The sequence below is a fragment of the Laetiporus sulphureus genome, assembly GCF_001632365.1.
Source record: "Laetiporus sulphureus 93-53 unplaced genomic scaffold LAESUscaffold_22, whole genome shotgun sequence".
In the NCBI taxonomy this organism is placed as follows: Eukaryota; Fungi; Basidiomycota; class Agaricomycetes; order Polyporales; family Laetiporaceae; genus Laetiporus; species Laetiporus sulphureus.
Window position 1 is genome coordinate 255588 of NW_024468531.1, and position 26114 is coordinate 281701.

Genomic DNA, 26114 nt, shown 5'->3' on the forward strand with positions numbered 1-26114 from the left:
TCTAAGTCGAACCAGGCAAAGCGCGTCGCATCATGTGATCCCCGGCCATCAGGCCATCAGATCCAGATCTCGCAACGCAACCTGGCAATGGTCTACCTTCTGCTTCTCTCCATTAACTGCTTCAGTCGTCGAGCCCATTTCTCATTATATTTTTTCTTATTTTCTTCAGCAAAGGCTCCACCAGTGAAGACTTTCTCAATCGGACAATTTACGCCGAAGCAAGTACAATTACATTAGCATTCGGCATCCTAGGACGACATGCCTCCCGGTGCGACAATTAGCAGCCCTGCAGCACATCCAGCCCGATCTGGTACATTCTATAAAGCCAGTGATGCCTCATATTTCGAGCAACTGACCGCAGTCAATTCTGTACCACGTAGGGCAGAGCAACATCTCCATGCGCTTGCACGCCCTCTTCCCGGCCATGAATGCGGAGCCTTCCGTTATCCAGTCTGCTTCGTCACCGCCTTCGGCATTCCCATCCGCTGCAGAGGCTAGCGAGGGACTTTTCCTAAAAGTTAGGATTTTAACGTGGAACATGCACGATTCACTACCCAAGGTATGCATCATTCAGTGCATGCTCTCAGAGCCACTAACACCCCCTGTTCAAGGGGGATCTGAGTGAACTGCTCGGAACAGTGCCTCCGTATGTCCCAGCGGTAGAAATTCTTGCGGACCCTTCTGGAATACCCGTCTTCCCAGCCGATGCCAAGCATCCGTACCACATTGTGATAATGTCAGGCAAATGCGCGTGTTCTGTATCAAAGCTCGCTGCTAATCTGTGCTGTAGTGCAGGACAAGAATGTCCGAGTGCATCAGGTTAGCCAAGCGACCCATTCCGACGATGTCATGATTCAGTCTTTACAGGTATGCCCATGGCCCTCGGCGCTGGTTTCAAGCTCAAAGACAAGGAGCGAGAAAAGCGCAACGACAAAGACGGATCCAAACACCCACCCCATACTGAAGTTGATGATATGCATCAAATTCATGCAAACGCCAGAGAGCACGCACAAGGAAGCATGCACTCTGAAGACCCATCAAGTTCTGACAAGGCAAACCGCGCCGATGATGTTCTCGTATCTCAGGATCCAGCAAAGCTCAGGCGAAAGTCACACTCACACCACCATACAATACATCGCGCGCAACCTTGGTCATCAATGCTCGATGAGTGGTATTGCAATAGAGCAGTGCCCACTCGCAGCATCAGCTCCTTGCCGGACATGGACATTGATCTTCCAGAACACATAGCCCGTGGTTCAGACACGGGGTCTATTGGGATGGACATCATCGAGGCACGTCGCAATGCAGGACCGTATGAGTTGCTCACGAAGGAGCGAATGATGGGACTATATCTTGCCATATATATCCACCATGACGTTCGTCCTCTCGTGAAAGGTGAGACCGACAAGCTCGTCTTTCTGCTTTTCTAAGCGCACACGCTATTAGGAACATCGAAATCCGTGGTGACAGCTGGCCTCATTGGCGGCCGTGTCGGTAACAAGGGCGCCGTTGCCATTAGTATAAATGTTGCTGGCACAACACTTCTGTTCGTCAATGCTCATCTCGCGGGTACGTGCCTCCTCGTTTTCTAAGAAAGAAACGTGTGGCCTCTAATCTTTGTACTAGCTCATGAGGGCAGGAATGATCACCGTATAGCAGATCTCGCGAAGATCAAAGTACGTCTGAGAGAATTTAAATGGTATAGAAAATTTACTTACGTGCTGACATCTTAGGCCGAGCTCTCTGTAGACGATTATCTCTCGCCCGACGATGAACGTATAATGGCAGAAGGTCTGCCATTTAACATTCATGTGTATGCCTGCTTGACTGATGTCTCGTATGAAGATATAACTGACAGGTTTGACCACACTTTCATCTTTGGTGATCTTAACTTCCGCCTGGACGTAACTCGCCTGCATGCTGACTGGCTGCTGTCACGTAAAGGCGCGTGTGAACCATACATTTCGTTCCATGCGCTGACTGTCGATTGTGGCCACTTACTTTAGAATACGACAAGGCGCTAGCCTTCGATCAGCTCCGTCAGACGATGGCGGAAGGACTGGCGTTCGTGGGGTTTAAGGAAGCGCCCATTGCATTCCCGCCTACATTCAAATACGATGTCGCGCGACGTTCGAAGCGTACACATTCGGCCAAGAGTTCTCGAACTCACTCCAAGAGCAGCCTTTATCATCACGACGATCATTTGCCACGAGATCATGAAGCGGATGCGGGATATAGTACCGGCGCCGGTGCATCCGCAGGGGAGGGCACTCATGAACACGATGGAGACTCATACTCCGCGCTGTCGTCGACCCGCGCATCTGTCCGCTCGCAACATAGCACGCAAAGCGTATTGCCGGGACGCAGGTCGGGTGACTCGCACTCGTCTTGGGCAGCTAAGGTTGCCGTGACCGATGCGAAGCATAAGCTCTGGACAGCGAACGCGGCCCATCGTCTAAAGGAGAAATGTCTTGCTCTGCTGTCCGCCTCGCATACGCAGTCATCACATCGCATCCCGCGGAAGCATTCCCATTCCTCGAAGCGGCGCTCTGTAGCGACAATTCAGAACATAGATCATCACCATGGTCGAGCCCATGGTGATCTGCCAGCGACACCCAGGCGATCAGACGTCGAGGCACACAAGGCTACCCTTCGCATGAACATGAGCACTCCAGAGCTTGTAGGTCGTAGAAGCGCGGATGACGCTGGATCCGAGAATGCTGTCTATGATTCATCTCATAAGAAGCGGGTTCCCAGCTGGTATGACTACCTTGTCCGCGATGATATGTCACTGACGGAGATAATATTGCAGGTGCGACCGCATATTGTGGAAATCGACAATCCACGAAGAGCCGGAACCAGAGGAAACGCCTTTGCAGACAGCTCGCAGCCGAATGACTAGTTTTTGGCACTCTATCAGTCCTGTTCGGAGTCGGAAAGAATCCAGCTCCTCGACACTATCGGCTATACTTCCTTTTTCTGCGACGACGGCCAACACGCTTCGCAGCCCCACAGCGACAGACGGCCAGATCCTTAGTGCTGTCCCCAATGAGTTGCCGTTGCGCCGGACGTCACGACCACGATCAGTCGAGGCCCTACCCAAAGTTAGACTCGTCCGGACGTCCATGACATCTACAGAGACCTCCGGAGGCCGAACGAGCGAAGACGGTGATGGCCATCGCCGCGCGTCAACGTCGGTTCCCCTCATTCAATCAAAGACACTGCCCCCGATTGCGAGTGGTTACAGGCTTCCTGACCAGTTCATTGCATCTCCTATAGAATCGCCCGTCTCTCCACCAGTAGTCTCGCCCATCCCCTTTTCCTCTCGCCTGCGCGATTTCCTCCCTTTCTTCCACCGCCAGGGCTCGACAGATAGTCAGTGGACTCATGAGCCCCATCGGGCAGTCCATCACAAGCCGGGCGACGTAGTTTGCCTCGAATACCGCTCGTTGAACGACCTGGAGATGAGGCGGCTCAGAGGCCGAAGTGACCATCGCCCCGTCATCGGATCATACGCAATATACATCTAGATTTCCTCGCCGTCCCTGACCGCCCATCCTCGGTCCTTGCATCGAGAGCTTTCATCGTAATTTCCGTCTCTGTCTTCTACTTAGTCGTTCATCAATACTCTCCAACTACACGATAGAATACGCATATACGGATCTCAGGCATTTCTCATTGTTCTCTACTTCACGCATCCATCCACCACTAATTAGCTGTAAATTACTAGTGCACGATTCGTGCCGGTTGTTGCTGGGTAGTGTTAATTTGTTTCACCACGGACCGCCTACAGTCGTTGCCGGTCTCAGATCACCGAGGACTACACGCGCCGGAGGTACTTAGAGCACACATTACGTATTGTACAGCTGTAGCAAGCGCTAATACGCTACAAACGAGTAAGATACTGATATGACGAGTGAGCACTAGCCCGCAAATCTACACGAAGAAAGACGATTCCACACAAGTAGAGAAACTGAAAGCGGCAGCAGCGACTGAACGAGAGTCAAAAGTAATCAACACTTGCATGATACATGGCCTACAGGTCTACTCATCGCTTCGGGTGATTCTGTGCAAGCGTTTGTGTCCATTCATTCTCACTGACTTGCACGAGTGAATCATAGGAGGTCTTCTTGGCGCCAGTCCCGTCGGGAGTCGTCTACGGGTTTGTCTCCTGCCTTGACGACAAGCGCCGGCCCTGCCTCCAGAATAATGTCCTCGTCCGATTCGCCGTCGGAGTAATCCTCCTCGTCGTCAGAGAGCATGATTAACCGTACGTCCTTGCCTTTGCTCGGCTCCACCTGCGGGCCCTCCTCAAGTAGGAGGTCGCTCGCATCATCAGTGTAGCGCGCCGCGATACTTTCCGCGTCTGCCTCGACATCAACGACGGTTGCGAGCTCGCTCTTAAAGTAGTATCGCAGGCCAACGGGGATCATGACACCAATAACGACTGCCGTGAGCATGAAGAAATTCTTCCAAGAGATGAGATGGAAGTCGGCCGCGGATGTCATGTCATCGAGGCTGCCGCCGATAGTGGTGTGAATGACAGTCACACCAAGAATACCGAGCCAGGTGCTGATCCAGAAAGGAATGATGCCGATGCCGAGGTGTGGACACAGGACGTTCACGACCCAGTGCGGTGGGAGCGGCGCGATGCGTAGGACGATGAGGTATGAAATGAGGTTGTCCTTCTGCGCGCTGATCTTCTCTGCCCATATATCTGCACGCGCTTTCCATTTGGGCATCGTGAGCAGCGCAGGCCCGAACGCGGCGCTGATGAGATAGCATAGTGTCGCGCCGGAGGCTACGCAAGTGCATGCGAGCAAAAGTGCGCGCGGAACGCCCCACATGGCGCCGCCGAGGATAGAGAGGTACATAGACCCCGGTAGTGAGAAGGCTTGCAGGCTGCATGGGACTGAGGTCAGTGCGCGGGCCGAGCGCGCGTAGAGAGGGGCTCCGCTCACAAGAGGTAGGTGTTCACATAGCAGATGATGATGCGGTAGGGATAAATATCACGGTATTTCTTAAGGAGAGTATTGAGCGCCTGCAGTTGCGCAAAGGACTTTGGGACACGAAGGTCGGGGCGATCCTCCCTGATGGACGGTGAGACATTCAAATCGAGCCCGAAGCAACGAAAGTAGCGATGCTCACTCGTCTAGTGTTGGAAGGGCAAACCAGAGCGTCCCTCCGAGAAAGGCTGTGCTCAATATGAAGACCGCGGCCATCTTGAGAGTGGCATAGAGGAGGATGCGGCGGTTGGAGGGCGGGGCGGGAGGAGTGGTGCCATAAGACGGCTCGTCGGAGTCGGGAGCAAGGAGCGACGTACGGGCGGTGGGCGAGGGCATATCATGGACAGTAGCTAGCGAGTAGGATGATCTGTTGTCGTGTCTAAGACTGTCTCTGGATGATGTGCGCATGGCGGGCAACTGCAGAGGCGAAGATGGGACTTGGTGGGAGCATCTCCGAGCGAGGCTGAGACCGGCCATACTGCTCCCCGTGGGAACATCATCCTATTCGGGCCACCGGACTCGTTCGGTCACACCACTCCTTGTGCATTGCATCCCGCGTCAAGACCCAGTTGACGATTGTTCGATGGGTGGACGAACAAGCAATATTGACGGAGAACATTGTTGCAGCGCACAATGCTCGAGCGGATTGTCGCCTTTGGGCCGTGAGAAATAGACCCTTTTTGGCGTGTAGGGGAGGCTCACCACTGCGATTGCAGCCTCCAATTGCAAGCCTCGCGCTCGTCGCTCAGGGCGCGAGCGCATCTGAATCTTGCAGTGTACGAGTCAAATATAGTAACTATCGTAAAGCTGCAGTATTAGATGAGCTACGTGATAAGTGTGAGAGCAAGACGGAGAAAGCGCTGTGATTGGCTGGAGGCGCGCTTGCATTGAAGAGGAGGGTTTGATAATCATCGTCGACATCGTCCAACGCCTGTCGCCGTCGCCTCTTGCGTTCACCACGACGTTCTGAACGATGACCCACCTCCTCCCACCGCATCCCGACCTCAACCTCGCCCAATCATCTCTCCAGACTGCGCTCCAGATAGACCCTTCTCAGCAACAGCAAGTTTCGCAGGGCCCTCCTCTGCCACCACAGCAAGCGCCGCCGCCGACGTCGCGCAAACGAAGAAAGGCGGACGGCGATGAGGCGCCGCATCCAGCAGAGCCACGTCGTCTGCGGCGTTCACACGAAGCATGCGCACGCTGCAGGAGCAAGAAAATTAAGGCAAGTCCCGCCGGGCGACACCGACGGCAAATTCCCGTCCTCGCCTCCGCCCGCGCCCGCTATATTCTCTAACTAACTCTCTCCTTGCCCTCGCTCTGTAGTGCGACTCCAAACATCCGCGATGCACAGCGTGCGTGACCGCCGGCACCGTCTGCCAGCAGGAGGACAGACATCGCCAGACCCTTACCCCTCGCGGACATACCGAACGCATCGAGCGGCAGCTTCTTCAGTGTGATGCGCTTCTCAAACGGCATTATCCTGGCTTTACTCTTGACAATCTTGACGAGATCTGTGCCCGCGAGGGCATTGAGGTCGATGCTTCAGATCAGGCCCTTTCACAGACTTTCCAATTTGCACAGAATCCTCCTCCTGGTCCGAGCTCCCGTCCTTTTCCTCTGCGCACAGAAGTGCCCCAACCGCCCCCCGGCGGTTCCCCCCCAAGGGCGTACGCGCCCTATGGACCCCCTCACGGCCAGCCAATGATGCCCTATCCGGGTCATATGATGCCTTATCCTCCTCCAGGAGCGCCCTACGGCCCTCCTCCTCCCCACATGCCCATGCAGGGTCCTCCTCATCCGGCTTACAACCCGCACCCGTATCCTCCGTTCCAGTATCCTCTGCAGCCGCACCCAGGTATGCAGCGACCACCTTCGGCTCATGACATTAAGGGCCAGGACCCCCTTTCTCATGACTTGTCTGATACCCGTGTATGCAGCCTCGCTTTCCTCATCAGCTTCGCGGACTGATAGACTTCCCTAGGCACTGGCCAAGACTTTTGGCGTCGATGTGGAAATTGTCGCTGGCTTGAAGCTGCCAGCACCAGACAAGGAGGATCTCGCGGTAGGCTCAAGTGGTTTGACTTCAGGACGAGATCGCGACCCAGTAGAGCCCTCTACACCTCGAGATCCGACCAAGTGGGTTTCCGTTCAAGTACGTCGCAACAGCGTCACTGCTCCTCCCCCGCCCGTTACCAATGGTGCCCCTCCTGCCGCCGACACCATCCACGTCTGGCTGCCGAAGGACCGCAACATGGTGCAGAAGATCCTGGACGTGTACTTCACTCGGCTCAACTTCCACCGGCCGGTGTTTGTGCGCTCCGAGTTTGAGCAGACGCTGAACGCGCTGTATGACGGGCGGCAATTGCTCCATGATGCAGGCTACATTTGCAGCGTGTACCTTGTTCTCGCGCTTGGCACTCTGAGCGAGCTCAATCACCGCGCGAGCAGCATGGAGAAGGAGGGCGGGCAGGTTGCTGCAAGTCCGTCGTCGCCGCGGAGGCTCATGCCTGCTGACTGGCCGGAACACGAGGAGTTCTTCGAGCGCGCGCTCTTTGTCAAGCCAGATCTTCGTGTCAGCCTGTCAAGCCTGCAGGCGCTCATAGTGCTGCATTGGTATTTGTACACCGAGGTTAGTGCACTTCAGCGGGCGTCTCATCGAGGTGCAGTCTAACTTAGGTACGGGCTTTGTTATCGCTAGCGTCAAGGACGGACCTTATGGCGCCTCGTGGGCAGTCTTGTGCGAATCGCCATTGAGCTGGGCCTTCATCACGACCCAACGTCGCAGGGGAATACCTTCTCCGAGGAGGAGTGTCAGTTGCGCATCCGGCTGTGGGCGATCGTGCTTCTGCACGACCGTGGTACATCAATTCTACTAGGCCGCCCGCTCGCTATTGCGCCGTCCGACTCGAACACGCCGCAGCCGTCGCGGACCAAGTCGACAGACGTGTCGGAGCACTTTGTGCTGTCGGCGCCGATCGCAGAGATTCAGGCGGACATCATCAACTCGCTGTATGCGCCGACGCGGCAGAGCGCGGATGCGATCATGCGCCATGCGACGCGGATAATCAAGAGCATGGCGTCGTTCAGGCAGCAGCTGCCGGAGAATTACCAGTGGTTCTTTGGCGGGACGCAGATGTGGCCGCTCGAGCGTAGGACGAAGCTAGTCCAGGACATCACGGAGGATCAGGGACTGACGTTGTTGAAGATTGGGATTACAAGAATCCTCCTCTTGCGAGCGCTGTTCAGCTCGAGCGAGCTTGACTACAATCCGCGTCTGCAAGCTTTGACAGATGGTGAGTCAATTGCTTATGATTCGTCGCATAGTAATTTTATGGATTGTCGCAGCTATCATCACGTCGCACAACATCATCATCGTGCATAACCAGCTTATTTGTTTCCCGGACATCGCGTTCTTCGTATCACCCATCCCGCTCCACATCGCCGCGATGGTCATCCTATACGGGCATATGTCGCACTGCCACCCGATCCCGCATCAGGTTGCGCTCGAGGACGTGTGGATGGCGCTCGACATGCTTCCGAGCTTCCGCTGGCGATGGGAGCGCAAGGACTTGAACGGCGGACACCCGTTGATCGCGGCGCTCGCCGAGAAGGTGCTGAACGTGAACCTGCACCAGGTCGCGCCGACGACCGCGCCGGTGCTGATCCCGGAGTACGTGTGGGACGAGAAGATCCTGTCGCCGAAGGGCGTCGTGCAGGCGGGCGCGCCACCGGCGAGCCCGTCGATCGGGCCTGCGCAGTACGGGGGCGCGCCGGCGTCGCCGTTCAGTGGGCAGCCGCCGAGCGGGAACATGAGCAAGGGCAGCCCGGGTCGTGCGAACATGGGGTGCACGCCTCGCACGCCGGTGGATAAGAAGCTCGCGGAGGTGCCTGCGGGGTTGTTCTATCCCTTCTATCCGGAAAACCAGAACGTCGCGACGGGCGCTGCTGCTGCTGCTGCCGCCGCCGCCGCCGCCGCGTCGACGAGCGGGAACGGCGGGCAGGACTTTAACAATTTGTTGGCGGCTGCTGCGGCGTCGCAGCCGATAGGGACGTTTGGGTACCAGCCGTCGCATGAGTCGTACATGCTGGAGGAGAAGGATACGTCGATTACGAACGGGGCGATGCAGATGTGGGTGAGTAGGTAATTCGCTGTTGGACTGCTGGTCGTCAGGGCTGATGGTGGTTCGTGCTGCAGCATGTCCAGAGACCAGTAGCGCAGCAGTTCACTGTTCAGCCTCAGCAGCAGGGATGAATGTGGGTGTGGGTAGTTCGCAGTAGGTCATCACTCCCTACTCATCAATACGATCAAGATGATGTGAAAGTTTGCTTCGACGACGCTATTTTGTGTATAGTAGTATGAGTACGCGTCCGGGTCGGGTTCGTTCGTCGCCTTGTCGCCTTGTCGTTTTTCTTGCATATCCAAGTGGTATGCGCAGTGTATGTATTATGTACAACGCACGCCGCACGTGCGGGCATGAAATACAGACGGTTCTATGTAGAGGTGCACGTACAGAGACAACGCAACAGGGGAGGTATCTAAGGTAGGGTGTGGGCGGCACATATACAAGAGCAGGGGGTTCTAGAGATACATGCGAGGAATATATATGTGAGGAGGGGCCGGGGAGGAGGGGGGGCGTGCATTTGTTGTCGACGACGCTATTTTGTGTATAGTAGTATTAGTACGCATCCAGGTCGAGTTCGTTTATCGCCTTGTCGTTGTTGTAATTGCATATTCAAGCGGTATGCGCAGTGTATGTATTATGTACAATGCACGCCGCACGTGCGGGCGTGAAATACAGACGGTTCTATGTAGCGGCGCGCGTACAGAGACAATGCAACAGGGGAGGTATCTAAGGTAGGCTGGATGTGGACGACACATATACAAGGAGCAGGGTGTTCTAGAGATACATGCAAGGAATATATAGGGAGGGGCGGGGGGCAGGCGTCACCTGAGTATGCGCTCCATCCGCTCGAGAACGACGACGAGCCCGCGGAGGAGGCCATATATGCGCGCGTTGAGGAGGGCGGTGCGCTGCCCGTCGTCGGTGTCGGTGTCGGCGCCACGCTCGCGCATGACGGCGTGGTCGACGACGATGGGAAGGGCGACGGTGAGGCGGGCGAGGCGGAGGGCGAGGCAGGAGCGGCGGCGGAGGTCGAAGTAGGAGAGCGCGCGGAGGGTGCGCTGGACCTCGAGGAGGTGCATGAGCTCGTCGTGCAGCGCGAGGAGACACGTGCGGCAGGCTGCGCGGGAAGGAGGGTCAGTTGAGAATAGGGATGATGGGGTGGGGGAGGGGGGCTTACTGAGCGCACGTTCGCGGATGGATTGGAGGGTGAGGAGGACAGAGTTGATGCCGTCTTCGCCGAGGCGCAAGGATGGGTTCATGTCGTTCACCGCGCCTGCACATACACGTACGCACCATCAGCACCCACACTCTCTCTCATAATCATCACAACGGAGGAGCTCACTGAGCAATGTGCGCACGACGTCGAGGTCGCCCTCGAGGAGCTCGTTGAAGACGCTGATGACGACGCCGCGGAAGGTGTCCTCGGGGGGCGGGCGCGGGCGCGCGGCGAACATGTCGTAGGAGGCGGAGGAGGAGGCGCGGTCGTAGGCGCGTTTGGAGGCGGGTTGGGAGAGGACGTCGTAGGCGACGGAGACTTTTTGGAAGGCACGGGTGGCGAAGGGGTTGTTGTGGAATTTGCTGGGGTGGAGGTTAGCGAATGTTAAGGAGGGAAGTATTTTTTGAAGGTATGTCGTGCATCGTAGATGAGTGCGGGTCGCGATGAAGCACTCGCAGAGCACCGTAAATACGCTACTCGTAAGCCATTGAAGTGCGCTTCCGCCACGTCCGCGCAGGCTATTTTTCTAGAACAATTCACCGCTACAGCGCGATCGAGACTCTGAACTCGTGCCATGGCCGTCTGCACTTCGATGGCAAATCAAATGTCGGAGCAGTGAGCTGCTCTATGCCTCTTCAAGGCAGTGCCGTGGTGGGGTAGGCCAAACGTGGAGCATCCTGGGCCCGAACTCCGAGCGGAATCCGGGTGCCTGGGGTGTGCCAAGGGAGAGCGCGAGGAACACCCGCCCGGCACGCACTGCGTGACGAAAACACAGAGCAAAACAAGCGAAGCAAGATGCTAAGGAGAGGGTGGGTCTGGGTGGGTGGGAAGAAGACGATGCGTGGTGTCGCGGAGACGAGTTGGGAGGTGGTGGTCGCAGGACAAAGCGCGCTGGTGGCTGCGTCACGCGTTCGTCCTGCGACACGCCGTCCACGAGTCTTGGGATTCGATGGGACGGTGTCACGATCGAATCCCCGCATATGAACGAACGCATGGAAGCCCGAGAAGTATCCGACGGGCATTATGGCCTCCACGCGTTCAAACACACGCATACATCCATCACGCAGACAATACACAGAAGTAGTGGTCGCAGGACAAAGCGCGCTGGTGGCTGCGTCACGCGTTCGTCCTGCGACATGCCGTCACGAGTCTCGGGATTCGATGGGACGGTGTCACGATCGAATCCCCGCACATGAACGAACGCATGGAAGCCCGAGAAGTCTCCAACGGGCATTACGGCCCACTCCACGCGTTCAAACACACGCATACATCCATCCCGCAGACAATGCACAAGAAGTAGTACTCACTCTGGATGGCATACCCTGCTCCGAGAGAGATATGCGCGGCGAAGAGCGAGCTTATCTATACGCGACGTCCGCTGCAGGCCAAGGATCCGGTACAGGTCATCCTGCTCCAAAATATCCTGTATGACTGTCCTGTTTTGGGTGCGCGGCGCGGTGGACGATGAAGGTGTCGGCGGGGCGTCAGTGTCGTCCGAATCGGTGTGATCTGCAGATCGGAGGGAGGGGTCCCATGCGATGTGGCGGAGGGCATCGCCGTCGTCGGGCTCGTCCTCGATGGGGAAGTGGAAATAGGACGTCGCTGGGGGGGGGTCGGGGGGGGGTGGTGGGGGGGGGGGCGGGGCTCACCTGAGCCGAGGACGTAGGAGAGCATTGGAGAGTGGATGGCGATCATGCACGGTTGCAATGCATTTCCATGTGCGTGCATGTGATTTTCCGTCAACAGTCTAGGGCATCGATCATCACATCGAGTTCGATCGACGTCCTCTACCGCCGGCGTGATCTGCTCGACTCCGATATCTCCCTACAAATTCCATCCACTCTTCCCCGCTTCTCCGACAGGGTTGACACGGCCTGCTCACTTGCATTAGCGTCATCCACGCGCTTTCTACGTTTACGCTGACGACAGTGGCGCTCGCGTTCAGCTCCAGCTCGCCACCCGACTTCCGCAAGCGTAGCTGGGAATGCCAAGCCCCGAGTCGCCCATCCAGCTGTCAGAGAATCATTCAGCAAGACACGCACCGACTAGAATTTGAGTATGAGCCTATCCGGACAGTATATTTCAATGGTAGAATAAAGTCTGGATGGGCTGCAATAGACTGATAAAGCGCAAGAAGCTCCGCGTCGAGCCTAGAGCTGCACCTTTCGACCACAGCACTCAAGACCAACACGAAATCGTGGGATCGCGTGAAAGTGTATGGTATCGTTGAGACACTTGCCAACATATAGGCGTCATCCTTCGATCAAATGGTGAGAACATCACCGAGTGACGAGCGTACAGGACGGTCAGGACTACTGTGATGCACGAGCCAGCGTAGCATCCTGGAAGATACATCTCATGCAGCCATGGTCCTTGCTGCTTTCGTGGTGACAGCTGTACCTCATACCTGTACCACGCAGGGCGCTTACTTAGTCTGAGTTCATCGTACTACATATACGCATCGCATATCCCGTGTTGCTTCTATCGAGTATGCTGAATGCATCGGCAAAGTCGCAGCGTTTTATGCATTGTTCAATCAAATGCCGTCAACTTATTGCGAAGTGACGGTCTCATGCGCAGTTGTCCGCGGCCCAGCAACGAAAAGTGAGTATGGTCATCGACTAAACACAGGCCACCCGAACGAGGTGGATGAACGCGTCACGATTCCCGGCAACTGAGTGCACGGATGCTCACGTCCGATACCCCTGCTGGCGAGCACTGCACGCAAGCCCACATTTCGAACGTGTCGTGAACATATAGCTGTACGCGAAGAACGTCATACACTCAAGCAGAGATGGTAACCTCGACCTCGACACCAGGCTCCAGACTGATGCTCGTCTACCATCGAACATATCAGCCACAAGCAACAATCAAACAGAAATGACTGTAACGCACGATCTGCTTCACGATCTCGCTCGACGAGTGCAGGTCGATGAGGCGCTTGTGGATCTTGAGCTCATAGCGGTCCCAGGTCTTCGAACCCTCACCGCAAGGCTGGCATGGCAGAGATGGGTGAGCATCGGCACTAAGGGCAGATGAGACGACAGGCACGTACCGTCTTGCGGGTGGTGATTTTGAGCACCTTGGTCGGGAGGCGTACGGGGCCCTTGACACGGAGCTGCTTGTCCTTCGCACGATCAATCAGCTCTTTCGAAACTACCCGTATATGAACTTGTCAGCATCGTACAGCACCGTACGCGTTGGCGAGGCTATGCTACGCACACTTCTCGAGGTTCTTGACGTTGCTGCTCGTGAGCGTGATGCGGATCTTGTGGATTTTGGCTCCGGGGAGGGGCGCGCCCGTCGCATCGTATTCTTTCTCGCCTTTAGCGACGTAACTCATCCTTGTCTTTATGAGCGGAGAGTCAGAAGGTGACTAGTGCAAGCGTGATCAGTATGGGAGGCGGGAGGCGGTAGGGCGACGCGCACGTACCTGAAGGCGTGGATTGTGGATGGAGAGAAAATAGAGTTCACCGAAAAGAGTTCTGAGGCTCGGCAAATGCCGACTCGGAGTGATGGATTGATCAGGCATTGGGCGCTTGTCAGCTGTGCTCTCTCTCACCACACGTACCACTTATGCAAGGTATGTTTACACGATATCACGCCTTTTCAGCTCTCACAATCTACTCTACATAGGCTTTAACAAGTATTACCCACCCGACTATGATGGGGAAAAACACGGCAGCCTTAACGCTTACCGAGGTGCGCATGCTAGTCCATCCCCCCTCTGGTCTATGCTGACTGTACACTATACACCGCTTCTTAGGCAAACATGCACTCGGTGATCGTGCACGCAAGATTGGCCAGGGCATCCTCATCGTGCGCTTCGAGCTCCCATTCAATATCTGGTGGTGCGTCCATATACCTTCCTCTCCGTGCTCATTCTCGAACTCAACCTTGAACTCCGACATCAGTGGAACATGCAACAACCACATCGGAATGGGCGTGCGCTACAATGCGGAGAAACGCAAGATCGGAAGTTACTACTCGACGCCGATCTACGCATTCCGGTGCAAGTGCCACCTGTGCGACGCGTGGTTTGAGATCCAGACGGATCCGAAGGTGCGAGGCTAACCTCTTCTTTATCGTCTTGGTGGTTGATCGGATGCCTGGGCGGATTGATGCTAGAACACGAGGTATGTCGTGACGGAGGGCGCGCGACAGAAGGACGAAGAGTGGGATCCGGCGGAGAACGGCGGGTTCGCCGTGCACGGTAAGTACAAACGTTCATGAACACTCCATGTCCCCATTCTGATCACCGCCTCAGACACGGACCCTAACCAACCGCCCCCCGACCCGCTCGCTACGCTCGAGAAGACAACCGCCGCCGAGGCGCACCTCACCCAGGTCGCCCTCCCACGGCTCACCGCGCTCCAATCCTTCTCTGACAGGCGCAACTCGGACCCTTACTCCCTCTCGCGCATCGTGCGCAAGCGGTTCCGCGAGGAGAAGAAGGTGGAGGCGGAGGCGCGCGCGGAGGAGGAGGACGTGAAGGCGCGGTTTGGGCTGCCTGGGGAGCTGAGGCTCGAGCGGGAGAGCGAGGAGAGCAGGCGTGAGGCGAAGGAGAGGTGGAGGGAGGAGCGGGAGCGGAGGATGGGAGAGGGCGTGGGAGTGAAGAGGAGGAGGGTCGAGGGCGTGGGAGCCGCGGGGATCTTGCCGCGGAGCAAAGCGAGGTCGATGGGAGGTGTGGCGACGGGCGGGGCTGTGTCTGAGCTCAGGGCGAGGATATTGGAGAATACGGCGAGGCGGGCGACTGCAGTAGCGGGCTCGAGTCGGTCAAGGCCTTCGGATGGGGGCCTGCAGAAGGGCTTGTCATTCAGACGGTAGGCGGGTGGTTGGTGGACTTGTATTTGTACGCATAAATATCTAGATACCCTCAGTCACTGGTGTAGCAGTATCGCTGATATATTAGTAGAGCCATGATGAATGATTGATTGAGCGCCCGGCAGCATCAAGTCGATCTTGATCAGGGCTCCGAGTCAATGCTTTCTCCCGCATCCATGTTCACTGTCTCCCCTCCGCTGTAGACAGTGTTTCACGATGACCATCCCACCCGCATCCTCGCACACTCCCACCCCGATTACTGTCTTCACTGGCTTCCTCGGCGCGGGCAAGACGTCGATCATCCTCTCGCTATTACCGCAGCTGCCCCCGGACTACCGCGTCGTCCTGCTCAAGAATGAGTTTGGCGACGTTGAGGGTGCGTGCATTGACGCTGCCTTTGAGATGGTGCTGATAGCTATGCAGTGGACAGCCAGCTGGCGAAGCAGTCGAGCTTGGCGGCGGTGAGCGAGATTCTGAACGGATGCATGTCAGTGCGCGAGGACGCTCAGGCGCGAGTCGATGCAGGCTGATAGGCTGCAAGGTGCTGCGTTCTGGTCGGGCAGATGAAGACGGCGTTGCTGGAGATCCTGGGTGCGTGCCAGCCTCTCGTATTCCTTACATCTTTCATGCTGACTTGCATGTGTATTTGCGCAGAGAAGTACCGCCCGGACAGGATCATCATCGAGTGCTCGTCAGTAGTCTGTCTCCCTTCACAGTCTCTCGTTCACTGAGTAGATAATGTAGGGGCTCAGCCTTCCCCGCGACGCTCGCTTTCCAGATTCGCGAGCTCGAACGCGAGACGGGCGGGGAGCTGAAGCTGGACGCGATCGTGACCGTCATCGACGCGGAGAACTTTGTAGGGTACGAGGACTCATCGCCCACCGCGCGGATGCAAGCGAGCTACACGGACGTCATCCTCATCGTGCGCCCCCTTCTCTTGTCATTACCCGCATTCGCACTCACGGACATCTATCTCCCGCAGAACAAATCGGAGCACGTCTCAGAGCGCGCGCTGGACATCCTCGTCGATCATCTGAACACGCTGAACGACCTGACGCCGAAGGTGCGGTGCAAGGGCCGAGAGGGCGTCGACCCTGGGCTGATCTTCGGGCTGGACTCGAAGCTGTTCCTCGGAAGCACAGACGCGGAGAGCGCGGAGGTGCCGCATCATGAGGAGGTCGAAACGATCACTGTGTACGCTGGCTCGGGCAATCTACACACGCACACGCATGGTGCGGACTGCGGGTGCACGAGCGATCACGACGAGGTGCACCCCGCGCCAGAGCCGATCGACGAGGCACGGTTAGAGGAAGCACTTGGGAGCCTGTCGAAGGAGACGGTATGGCGGGTGAAGGGGTTCGTGCGGCTCTCGAAGGGACCGCGGATACTAAATTGGGCGTTTGGGCGGTACGACGTACTCGAGACGGGCGCGGGCGGGCTGAAGGATGGCGATGGACTGCTGGTGACGGTCATGGGTGAGCGCGGGGAAGTGAGGCGGGCTGCGCGGAGGTTTGCAGAGAGGCTTGGGGCGCGGGTGGGTTGAGCGTGGGCGAGGTAGCGAGACAGAGTAGAGATTATGACGCCTCATGTTCAATATTCAATGCTTTCGTTTGAGTCACAAGTAAAGTTGGGGTCGTGCTTTGCGTGAATGAAGAGTTCACCACGGGGCCCAGGATCTTTGCGCGCCATTGCTCACATTGGCCACTGCAGTAAGCTTCGAGACCTTAGCACCGTTACCTACTTTAATAGCAATTCTTCCGAATTACATGACACGTTGGTTATACGAGTTTCAGTAGAATTGATGTTTTGTTTTGTGAGAATGAGGAGGCGCGCGACGGGCGTCAGAACGCGTAGCAGCGGGTGATTGAGACGCGCGACGCGCTCACGGCCTTGTCCGTGGCCCAAGACTACCCACGGCGCCCTTCGCCGACTCGCGGTGTCTACCATTTGCACGGCTGTCTGTCGCTCTAGATATTCTGTGCTCACCGTGCTCGGCGCTGTGCTCGACTTTCTGTTAACACTTCTCCTGAGACTGGGACATCATGTCTTCTCGCCCCGAAGCCGGGAGACCTGCTCGGGTGTTGCTCGATGCTTTCTACATAGCACGAGCCCACACCATACTCGCGTACGCGGCTTTTCTCGGTGCTCTGTTCATAGGCTGTGCTCTGCATTACAAGAAAATAGTGAAGAATGGCATTGCCGGATACCCTGAAGAGTGGTTCCCCTCAGTGTCTGCAACGTGAGCGGGTGCTTCTTGCCGATTGGTTTCATCGGAATTAATCACTACCAGTATTGGCGACTGGTATCCGGAGCGGAACGTCTTCCAGATTCTGATCGCTCTGAATTCTGGTATGTCATACGATGGCGTCTCGCGGAATCGTTCGACTAGAAATCCTTTGCAGGACCGCGACTCGCGCTGGTTCTCATGCAGTACTACCTCCATCGAAATTCAAATTCCTGGCTCCCGGGGCTCGTTATGGTCGCTGGCGTGATCAGAACGCTTTCCTGCGGCGGTTGGGTGTATATCACCTCCACAGATGACCACGATGCACATGATGTCCTGATGATTGGATATATTGTTCTCAACCTACCATGGATGTTCGGGTCAATTGCGAATACTCCCGCGCAATATACGCACGCTCTGCGCAGGAGGTGAGTTGCGTTCTTCAGATTCATGTTCTGCACTCATTGCCGAGAAGACGCCAGATGGCCACAGCGTGCGTGAATGAGCGCCCAAGAACTCGATTACAATGATTCACTTTCCGTTTAGGTTCTTTGTAGCAATGATCCCTATGATTTACTTTTTCATCCAGCACAAGGTTCACCGCATTCCAGGAGGTCCGTCTCACGATTCCCTTCCTGAACTATCCATATCTCATCCGACGACCAACAGCATACACAAAATACAGCTTCTTCGAGTGGGGACTGATTTTCTTCGATGTGATGTTCGACTCGGCCGTTGAGCTCGAGGTCAAAGCGGCCAATCTGCAGGTACGCACGACGATGATTTGCGCCAACAATCGAAGCCACCCTCATCAACCACCGCGCTCCAGATCGCGATGGGCGTATCCCTCGATAGAAGCCCAGAGCCAAATGATATGTACATACAGGTCCATCGGCTCGCATGATGAATTTTGATGACCTTCGTCCTGTATAGCGTGCCCGCCCAAACAGCAGACGCCTTAGCCGCCCGCGTGACCTCCGTCTCCTCCGAAGTCGAGAAAGTAACCCAAGTGATCACCAGAGCAGATAGCTCTGAGGCTGCGGTTGTTTCTCCCGCTGGCTCGTCCCTAGACCAACTGAGATCCTCCGCGAACTTCCTGAGCGATCTATACCTGTGTATGTCCGTTGCTTCAATGATCGTGCATTGATCGTGACACACTGCACCCACCAGCCTTCATCTACTGGTCGATATTCACCTCGCTCACGCCGACATTCTTCTACTTCTCCGTTTGGGAGCTCGCTATCGCGGGACACGAACTGTCTCTCCTCTCCGTCCTTTCTCCCGTGCTGCTCGGCGTGCGGCCCTTCCAACGATGGTGTCGCACGCGCGCCGGGCGCACCGCGCTGCACGTCCTGTCGCTGGTGGGCTTGGGCGCGTACAAGCTGGAGAGCCCGCTGCATCGGCTATTTGCCGTGGCGTTCGCCACTATGGTGGTGAATGTGGGCGCTGCGGTCGATTGGACTGACACGACAGATAAGGGCGTGGGCTATCATAGCATGCGTGAGTTCGCGTGATTCTGATTCTTCGTCGCGTTTGGTGTCATACGAGTTGCTTGTGTAGTGATGGGCTTAGGGTTCCTGCTGTCGTCTATTGCAAAACATGCGAACCACTCCAACAATCCAGGTAGGTTTATAGTACGTTAACCGAGACGACGATGCATTACCCAAGTTATATACAGTGTGGCCCATCGTCAACGAGCAATCTGGCGGATACAACAAGACCGGCCTCCTCCTCGCCGTCCTCGCCATCTGCAACTACGCCATTCGAGCAAGCACCCCTCCAAAGGCGAAAACGCCGGCCGTCCAAAGCACGCACGAGTCTACCGGGTCCTGGCTACGCAACGCCATCTCCCTCGGCACGCTCATCTTCACCCTCCACTGCCTGATCGCGGACCCCAGCACGCTCATCGCCTGGTCCTGGACCGGCTACCCAATCAAAGGCCCCGTCCCGCACCTACATGGCTCCCTAACGCACGTCGCGCAGGCCCTCGGGCTCTGCCTCCCCCTCCTCCTCCCCTCGCTCTCCAACCCACTCTGGTTCGCGTGCGGCTGCGCCAGCGCATACGCGCTGTACGCGCTATCCGACTGGCCGGGGTACGCGGGCGGGCTGGGCTTCGCGGTGTTCCTCATGTCGATCACCCCCGGGGTGCTGCAGCGCACGGCGCGCACGGGCCATGTCGCGAAGACGTACTTTGTCGCGTGGTTCGTAGTGATCGTGTTCTATTTTGCAAGCGTTTTCACGGTGGCGTATGCGTTCGTGCCTGGTGGGGTGTACTTCCGGGAGCGGACGGACCTGTGAGTGTCGGTGCCGTCGTTTCGTGGCCGATCCGCGCTGATCTTATTCTGTTCTAGTGTACTGCTCGCACAGATGGCCGGGATAGCTCTGGCATTCGACTGGTCGCGCGGCAAGGTGTCCGCTTCGCGTGTCAGCGTGACAAGACCTGTGCGCTCCGCCAGCTTCGCTGCGCTCTCTCTTCTTTGCATGCTCTCGCTGCTCGTGACGATGTACAGGTGGCCAATGGCCGTTGTTCAGCCGCATCGTCCCGGCTCGCGCCTCGTCCGTGCGGGGATATGGACGGTGCACTTCGGCATCGATAATGAGGGGAGGGACAGCCAGCGGCGCATGAGAGACTTGATCAGGTGCGTGTGTGCGAGTGTGGTCGGGACGGCGGAGGCTGATGCTGATGCTGATCGGCGGTAGGGATATGGAGTTGGACGTCGTCGGGCTGCTGGAAACGGACCTACACGTGAGTGCGCCATTCATCCTGGGGATACGTACTGAGGAGATATTCTGCACGATGTGATAGCGGACAGTGTTTGGCAACCGAGACTTGTGGGTGGTTTCATGCTTACAGACTTTCGATGGCTGACCAGACACAGAACGCGGGTCATGGTGGAGGAGCTCGGCTTCGTGAGTTTCGCGATGTTCTTCCGATGTTAAATGCAGGCTCCTCACCCAAAAGCAGTATGTCGATATCGGTCCTGGCCCGAACAAGCACACATGGGGAGCGGTCCTCCTTTCCAAAGTGGGTGCGATACTTTAATCGTTCGTCCATGTCTTGACCCCACGTATCGCAGTTCCCGATCATCAACTCGACTCATCATCTGCTCCCATCTCCCGATGGCGAGCTTGCTCCCGCTATAGAGGCTGTGCTGGACATGTACGGCACACCGGTGACGGTGGTCGTGGCGCATAACGGACAAGGTCATTCATGATGGCTTTCGTGGTGATTGGCTGTCCTGATTGTCTCATCTCAGAGGAAACACCGCTGGATCGCGAGCTTCAAGCTATAGAGTTGGCTCGCATCATGTCGAAGTCATATCCGGATCCTGTTTTGTATCTCGGATATGTAGTCACGCAGCCACTGGCACAAAGGCGTATGTATCTGCCGTTTGTACTGTGCTCTGTGATGCTGATGTTTTCCAAAGCTGCGCCCTATGAGATCATGGTAACTGACGGCCGTGTGCACGACATCGACGAGACAGATTGGGATAGATGGTATGAACCTTGTCATGCTCCCTACTTCAGCTGAATGACGCCGGGAGCAGGTGCGAATACATATTCTACCGCGGCCTCTACCGCACCGCGTACGCTCGCGTGTCGAGGAGCACTATCACAGACACGGAAATGCAAATCGGACAGTTCGTCGTACCGCGACCAGAGTCTGGTGCAATCGTAGATGACCATGATTCTCGATACCTCCGGACATGGAAGGAAGAGCTCCCGCCAGACCACGTATGTCGTGTGCTTTGGCTTGGCCTGTACATGGTTGCTAAAACAGTATGTGACGGCAGTGGTTCCCTATGGAATACTATCACGAGACCGGGGGCGTAAGAGGACACTTCTACCATGTCTTTGATACGGTGCGTAGGTCTTCCGTTTCAGCAGCGCTCTCTGACGACATCCACGCAGCCTCTGTACTACAAGCTTCCGGAGGGTGTTGCGTTGTAATCGAAACTAATAGTACTATATCAGGACACACCATATTGTTGAACTATCTATGTATTCGGCCATCGTCATTGTCTTCCCCGTTGTTCTCGTCGACGTTATCATCGCTACCAGACTCCTCATCATCCTCGCTCTTCTCTTCCTCGCTCTCCTCGCTCTCGCTTTCCTCGTCTTCCTCTTCCTCGTCTTCCTTTTCTTCATTGATATCTGCATAAAACTGATCCAGATCCGTATAAGTTCCCTTGGCCCCATCCTGGCGGCCGAAGGAACCAGAAGGAGGGGTCCCGTCAGTAGGAGTCAGGACCACGGGTGAGGTTCTGGCAGTGATGGAGCGCGGCCCTACTCCCTGCGAGGATATTTGTGTGACTGCAGGCATGGGTGGCACGTCATCCTCGGAGTCGCGTAGAGAAGGCTCTGTGCCCTCTTCGAGCCAGTCAGGGAGGCGGCTTTCCATGGATTCCTTGCCAGTGATGCCTCCCAGAGTGCCAAACGGTAGCCGCTCCTCATCTACGCTGACACATGTCATCATCCGAAATGCAGGCCACAGTGCAGATGCATACCATGTCTAATATCTTCTGATAAGCCGAGCTTGCCTTCGAACAACACCATACGAACCTGCTCTCGCCGAAGTGTGACGCCTCCTGGATCCTCGTACGACTCTCCATCATGTGCCACAGCGGCATTCACACCCGAGAGAAGCGAGCTGAGCATGCGAGCACGGTCACGTACATCAAAGTTCAAGTCGTAGCGTGCCAGAGAGAACACATAGCGACTGAGCAAATCAAGAGTGCGATCGGTAGGGGACAGTACGAGCAGCTTCGCAACGAGGGTCAGAATCTGCAACTTCACGGTGGGGGTCTGTCACAGGCATACTGTGTCAGCTGAACGCAATGCCAACCCATGATACACACCTCCTGCGCAAACGACTTCGCAGTCTTGCGGAGAACATCTGGTGCCCACGGCGTTATACCGTCTATGTGCGTTTCTTCGATTCCGTTCCGCTGCGGGTCAGCGGCGGCGTACTGACCCACCAGCCAGAGCACGCACGCTCGAGCTTGCGGATGGTGGATCTCATCAATCTTCCAGGCGAGACGAGCGATAATAGAAAGCGGTGACGTTGATGGACTACCAAACATGCCAAAAGCCGCGTTGCTCTCCTGCTGCAGGCGAATCTGTACTAGAGATTTCAGAACGAGCACTGCGTTCGTTACAACAACGTCTGGCACAAATCGCAATCAGCTTTGAATGGTCGCTGGGTGAAGAAACACCAGAAGGAACGAACCATGTTTGCTTTGGATGAAAGACATGAGCGCCGTGAGACACTGTTGCGTCGAATCTGGTATGATACGCGCGCAGTACCCGATGGCGTGGATCGCATCAGCGACTAGTTCATCGTCTGCATCGTCTGCATATATCTATAGGAGCCATCAGTAGCCTTTTCGTCTGCATCTGCACAGATCCCTGCGGCATGCGACATACAATGAACTCGCGGAGCAGCGCTTGATAATTGTCGGTATTGATAAGGTTTCGTAATAGATGAGCCTTGTCCTTTTTTACTGGCGGCACATCGTCTGCACGTACGAGCAGCCGGGAGTAAAACGGCGCAAGAGTTTGCTAAAGGAGCATAAGCCTCAAATGCAACGGTGAACAAGTGACGTACACATATCGACCACGATGCTATCACGAGGTACGCAAGCACGACGCGTTCAATCTCTTGGGAGGCATGCAGAAGGCGAAGCAGAGGAGAAACGATCTTCGGTATTTCTGAGGTGGGCGCTAAGTAATAGAAAACCCGCGCGACGGCGAGGACTACCTGCGAGTCATCGTTCGTGCAACTCAGAGATGCAGACTTTGCACCATTGCACTCACAGCAGGATTCTGCGACTGAAACAGCGGCTCGGCCAAGTTAATCAGCAATCTCAAGTCAGCATCCACTTCTTCCTCTCCAGTGTCAGGGTTCATACTGGGACGTGGAAGCATGGTACGCGCGTATCGGATGAGAAGGTTGAGCAAGTCTACTTGCCCCCATTCGTCCGCATCGATGAGCGTGCGGCACAGCCGGCGATAGTGTTGGTGCAGTAGATCAAGACGCGTAGGACAGACCTCTGTGAATGCGACAGCAACGCTGCCGATCGAGAGTGGAGAGTGGTCTCGCAGCAAGGAGGATATGATAGTGATGAGTTCGGGCTGGTGAGAAGAATCTAGACTATGCCGCCAAAGAGTTGATGATGTGTGCAACTGAACAAAGTGAGCGACAAACCTATAACACTTCGGAATGGCAAGAGCAGCGGCCTTGCGGACGTACGGGCTCACGTCGGCGGCGCACTTCTTGATGGCCAGTACCACAATACTGCCAATCATAGGCACACGAATGCCCGAAAGAACACGGAGTGCCATCGCACGGATGAGGGGATTGGTATCGGAGAGGTCCTTCTGGAACGTGTTTATGGAGAGGAGGGCGAGGTCGGGCTCCTGCTCCGCGTAACGGAGGAGATATATGTACACGAGCTTCCGCACCTCCAGATTGTGGGACGCAACATTCTTGACGACGTAGGGAAAGTACTCTGAGACATTGCGTCCTTTGGAGATGAGCTATACGATTAAGGCACGTTGAATGCAGCGGGAGACGGGCAGCTCGGATTGGACATACTGCAATGAGTCTCTTCATGGCATCCAATTTCTCCCTATCGCTATTCGAGTCGAGCTGTTTCTTTATGTTCCTCACCTTCTCCTCCGGATTGTCTAGATAGGCTGAGCTGGATGTCCTCGCAAGATTCAGGTCTCTCGTGTGCTCCGAAAATGTCTCCTGCAGACGAGCCCCCAGTCTTGAGGCATTCTCGGTAATGGTGTTAAAATCCATGATTCAGACCAGCGGAGTCGTAAGCTCCAGGTTCACGGCAGCTCAGAAGAGAGGTGATGGGCAAAAAAGGAGCAAACACGGTTCGAGCTTGAGCGAAGCTGGTCCGATCATGACCTGCTCCTGAAAAAAATCGAGCGAGCTCACTCAATCTAGATGAGCAATAGTCGATAGCAGGTAGACTAGGATATCGTAGAAATACAGAGCGTATAATCAAGACACAACAGCAGATGCACGACAATTAATGAGACACAGGAAGAGATCCGCATGCTAGAGCAGTACAAACGCGCCTACAAGTTACCAGATAAACAATGAGAAATCGTCCACGCACTCTACGAATCAAAAATCGGCCACCCTTGCTCGGATGGCATCATTCCATCCCACTTCCAAGCATCCGATCCTTGGTAATATGCCGACTCACCCCCGTCTATTTCTTTCCACAACCCTAGCCGTAGCACGTCCGGAACCTCCTCTATGTCATCGCTCGCGATTCGCGCCGGGTCGAATCCAGTCGACGAGCCGTGTCCACCCTCTGAGTCAGACCCCGAGCCCGGGCTCGGATTCGTCGACGATGCTTGAAGTTCCGGTGTTGGCGCCTTCGAGCCCGTATCCTCCTCCATACAGTATGTGAAGTCAAGGAACTCCGACTCATCAGGCTCCGGCAGACGCGACGGCGACGATGGCCCTGCACCGTTGGATAATTCTGTGTCACCAGGATAGCCTTTGAGAATCTCGTCCAATGTCTGCGATAGCGTCGTCATATCCTGCTCATGCTCCGAGGACATTGTCCTGAACAGCTCCGCCATGCCCTCGTAGAACTTGGCTGCATCCTCGTCTGTCTGAATAGACTCGACCTCAGCTTGCTTTTTGATTAGCGCCTCGCTCGGCGGCCCTTCCCACTCAGTCTTCACCTTCTTCGGGGAAGGCGCAGAAGGAGGTAGCTCGCTTGCAGCTAACAACTCCTCCTCGCGCTCTCTCTTGATCCCAGCCGGAGCAGAAGCCCCTGAAGAAGTTGCAAGATCTGCAGCAGGGGATTGCGCGGGGACCATGGCAGGCGAAGGCATAGGTACAGCAGCATTTGTGGGAGTGGGAGCAGTAGCGGGCGTCGGTGGGGCGGCAGGGGTCGAAGCTGCAGCAGGTGTTAACGCAGAAGCTGCAGGCGTCACTGCCGTCTTCGTGTTAGACCGACGCTTAGCGGGCGTTCTTGGTTTCGCCGTCTTGCCTCTTGGTGACCGTGGCGTTTGCGGCGAACTTGCGACATGGGAAGGTGTAGGAGGATTCACGGCAGCTGGCGTCGCAGTATGCGCGGGTGGCGTGGCTGTCGACGGTCCTGCCTCAGCAGGCGAAGGAACCGTGGGATGAGGTTTCCTCGCCGCCGACGGCGGTCGCGGACTCGTTTGCACCTGCGACTGACCTTGAAGCTGCGATTGCGTCCCAGCCTGAACCGGAGCTACAACTGCAGGCTGAGAATGAGGTTGTGCTGGAGGTATCTGAGGTGTCCGGTGGATCTGTGGTGCTGGTGGTATTTGAGGAGTCTGAGGTATACTGGGAATGGCTTGCGGTAGCTTGGGTGTAAACTTAACATCCTGCTGTTGCTGGACAGCGGGCGCTCCGCTTGGCTGTCCAGGGCTGCTTTGCGAGGCACCGGAATGAGCTACAGGTGGGTGAGGAGCATTATGGCCAGACGCCTGCAAATTGAATCGCTGATATGGCAATGCTTTGGCGGCAGTCCTCAATACGTTGAGAATGTTGCGCAAATTCTCCAGCGTAATGAAGTATTTCGATTGACCTTGCTCTACGCTCTTTTTCTGCCAAATTGTCGTCACGACCTAATACGCAACTGTCATTTAACATGCAAGGGACAAGGTGCAATGTTGACATACCGCCGCGGTTATCCGCCGAATCAGATGTT

At 56.0% G+C, this 26114-nt stretch overlaps 10 protein-coding genes across 10 annotated transcripts; 5 read left to right on the forward strand and 5 right to left on the reverse strand.

Moving 5' to 3' along the window:
* The first annotated feature begins 7 nt into the window (after positions 1-7).
* On the forward strand, positions 8-3823 carry LAESUDRAFT_198725 (DNase I-like protein). The gene is made up of 11 exons (XM_040901549.1): positions 8-310; positions 381-559; positions 612-736; positions 791-819; positions 868-1395; positions 1447-1569; positions 1627-1676; positions 1734-1791; positions 1846-1944; positions 2007-2760; positions 2813-3823. The coding sequence occupies exons 1-11, from the start codon at positions 259-261 to the stop codon at positions 3528-3530; spliced, it is 2715 nt and encodes a 904-aa protein (XP_040763856.1). The 5' UTR covers positions 8-258; the 3' UTR covers positions 3531-3823.
* On the reverse strand, positions 3785-5730 carry LAESUDRAFT_726340 (oxalate transporter). The gene is made up of 4 exons (XM_040909012.1): positions 5709-5730; positions 5149-5659; positions 4962-5090; positions 3785-4902 (listed from the first exon to the last, which is right to left on the reverse strand). The coding sequence occupies exons 2-4, from the start codon at positions 5481-5483 to the stop codon at positions 4116-4118; spliced, it is 1251 nt and encodes a 416-aa protein (XP_040763857.1). The 5' UTR covers positions 5484-5659; positions 5709-5730; the 3' UTR covers positions 3785-4115.
* A 249-nt stretch (positions 5731-5979) lies between these two features.
* On the forward strand, positions 5980-9154 carry LAESUDRAFT_737133 (uncharacterized protein; the record flags this gene model as incomplete). The annotated part of the gene is made up of 5 exons (XM_040910760.1): positions 5980-6231; positions 6333-6938; positions 6991-7638; positions 7708-8302; positions 8355-9154. 5 exons carry the CDS (start codon positions 5980-5982, stop codon positions 9152-9154), a joined length of 2901 nt encoding a protein of 966 aa, XP_040763858.1.
* Positions 9155-9954: 800 nt separating this feature from the next.
* On the reverse strand, positions 9955-12023 carry LAESUDRAFT_737134 (DnaJ-domain-containing protein; the record flags this gene model as incomplete). The annotated part of the gene is made up of 5 exons (XM_040910761.1): positions 9955-10250; positions 10311-10406; positions 10476-10711; positions 11657-11951; positions 11999-12023. 5 exons carry the CDS (start codon positions 12021-12023, stop codon positions 9955-9957), a joined length of 948 nt encoding a protein of 315 aa, XP_040763859.1.
* Positions 12024-12852: 829 nt separating this feature from the next.
* On the reverse strand, positions 12853-13725 carry LAESUDRAFT_726342 (40S ribosomal protein S20). The gene is made up of 4 exons (XM_040909013.1): positions 13572-13725; positions 13405-13505; positions 13245-13343; positions 12853-13187 (listed from the first exon to the last, which is right to left on the reverse strand). The coding sequence occupies exons 1-4, from the start codon at positions 13690-13692 to the stop codon at positions 13134-13136; spliced, it is 375 nt and encodes a 124-aa protein (XP_040763860.1). The 5' UTR covers positions 13693-13725; the 3' UTR covers positions 12853-13133.
* Positions 13726-13902: 177 nt separating this feature from the next.
* LAESUDRAFT_726343 (DUF572-domain-containing protein) lies at positions 13903-15181 on the forward strand. The gene is made up of 6 exons (XM_040909014.1): positions 13903-13932; positions 13986-14051; positions 14116-14200; positions 14264-14411; positions 14478-14562; positions 14617-15181. The coding sequence occupies exons 1-6, from the start codon at positions 13926-13928 to the stop codon at positions 15174-15176; spliced, it is 951 nt and encodes a 316-aa protein (XP_040763861.1). The 5' UTR covers positions 13903-13925; the 3' UTR covers positions 15177-15181.
* Positions 15182-15389: 208 nt separating this feature from the next.
* Positions 15390-16716, forward strand: LAESUDRAFT_737136 (cobW-domain-containing protein; the record flags this gene model as incomplete). The annotated part of the gene is made up of 6 exons (XM_040910762.1): positions 15390-15549; positions 15597-15660; positions 15715-15764; positions 15828-15864; positions 15918-16095; positions 16156-16716. The coding sequence occupies 6 exons, from the start codon at positions 15390-15392 to the stop codon at positions 16714-16716; spliced, it is 1050 nt and encodes a 349-aa protein (XP_040763862.1).
* Positions 16717-17067: 351 nt separating this feature from the next.
* On the forward strand, positions 17068-21348 carry LAESUDRAFT_743576 (uncharacterized protein; the record flags this gene model as incomplete). Its single annotated transcript, XM_040911264.1, has 22 exons — positions 17068-17412; positions 17464-17522; positions 17576-17825; positions 17873-17890; positions 17944-18011; positions 18067-18164; positions 18227-18273; positions 18331-18512; positions 18568-18897; positions 18958-19020; positions 19076-19691; positions 19749-20036; positions 20098-20143; positions 20204-20229; positions 20277-20307; positions 20363-20422; positions 20475-20601; positions 20655-20774; positions 20826-20895; positions 20946-21132; positions 21192-21260; positions 21310-21348. Exons 1-22 carry the CDS (start codon positions 17216-17218, stop codon positions 21346-21348), a joined length of 2991 nt encoding a protein of 996 aa, XP_040763863.1. The 5' UTR covers positions 17068-17215.
* A 43-nt stretch (positions 21349-21391) lies between these two features.
* Positions 21392-24205, reverse strand: LAESUDRAFT_813041 (uncharacterized protein; the record flags this gene model as incomplete). Its single annotated transcript, XM_040914455.1, has 9 exons — positions 21392-21852; positions 21906-22203; positions 22257-22564; positions 22628-22760; positions 22825-22959; positions 23006-23158; positions 23215-23551; positions 23606-23937; positions 23996-24205. The coding sequence occupies 9 exons, from the start codon at positions 24203-24205 to the stop codon at positions 21392-21394; spliced, it is 2367 nt and encodes a 788-aa protein (XP_040763864.1).
* Positions 24206-24534: 329 nt separating this feature from the next.
* On the reverse strand, positions 24535-26083 carry LAESUDRAFT_759655 (uncharacterized protein; the record flags this gene model as incomplete). The annotated part of the gene is made up of 2 exons (XM_040912618.1): positions 24535-26010; positions 26066-26083. 2 exons carry the CDS (start codon positions 26081-26083, stop codon positions 24535-24537), a joined length of 1494 nt encoding a protein of 497 aa, XP_040763865.1.
* Between the last annotated feature and the right edge of the window lie 31 nt (positions 26084-26114).

Coding starts and splice junctions, on each gene's coding strand:
- LAESUDRAFT_198725 (XM_040901549.1), top strand. CDS start 259: ATGCCTCCCGGTGCGACAATTAGCAGCCCTGCAGCACATCCAGCCCGA. Junction 1,396..1,446: donor CGTTCGTCCTCTCGTGAAAG/GTGAGACCGACA, acceptor ACACGCTATTAG/GAACATCGAAATCCGTGGTG. Junction 2,761..2,812: donor AAGAAGCGGGTTCCCAGCTG/GTATGACTACCT, acceptor ATAATATTGCAG/GTGCGACCGCATATTGTGGA.
- LAESUDRAFT_726343 (XM_040909014.1), top strand. Junction 14,052..14,115: donor CAGCCTTAACGCTTACCGAG/GTGCGCATGCTA, acceptor ACCGCTTCTTAG/GCAAACATGCACTCGGTGAT. Junction 14,412..14,477: donor AGATCCAGACGGATCCGAAG/GTGCGAGGCTAA, acceptor GATTGATGCTAG/AACACGAGGTATGTCGTGAC.
- LAESUDRAFT_726340 (XM_040909012.1), bottom strand. CDS start 5,483: ATGGCCGGTCTCAGCCTCGCTCGGAGATGCTCCCACCAAGTCCCATCT. Junction 5,091..5,148: donor GCCCTTCCAACACTAGACGA/GTGAGCATCGCT, acceptor ACCGTCCATCAG/GGAGGATCGCCCCGACCTTC. Junction 4,903..4,961: donor TATGTGAACACCTACCTCTT/GTGAGCGGAGCC, acceptor AGTCCCATGCAG/CCTGCAAGCCTTCTCACTAC.
- LAESUDRAFT_726342 (XM_040909013.1), bottom strand. CDS start 13,692: ATGAGTTACGTCGCTAAAGGCGAGAAAGAATACGATGCGACGGGCGCG. Junction 13,506..13,571: donor CGTCAAGAACCTCGAGAAGT/GTGCGTAGCATA, acceptor ATATACGGGTAG/TTTCGAAAGAGCTGATTGAT. Junction 13,344..13,404: donor AAATCACCACCCGCAAGACG/GTACGTGCCTGT, acceptor CTGCCATGCCAG/CCTTGCGGTGAGGGTTCGAA.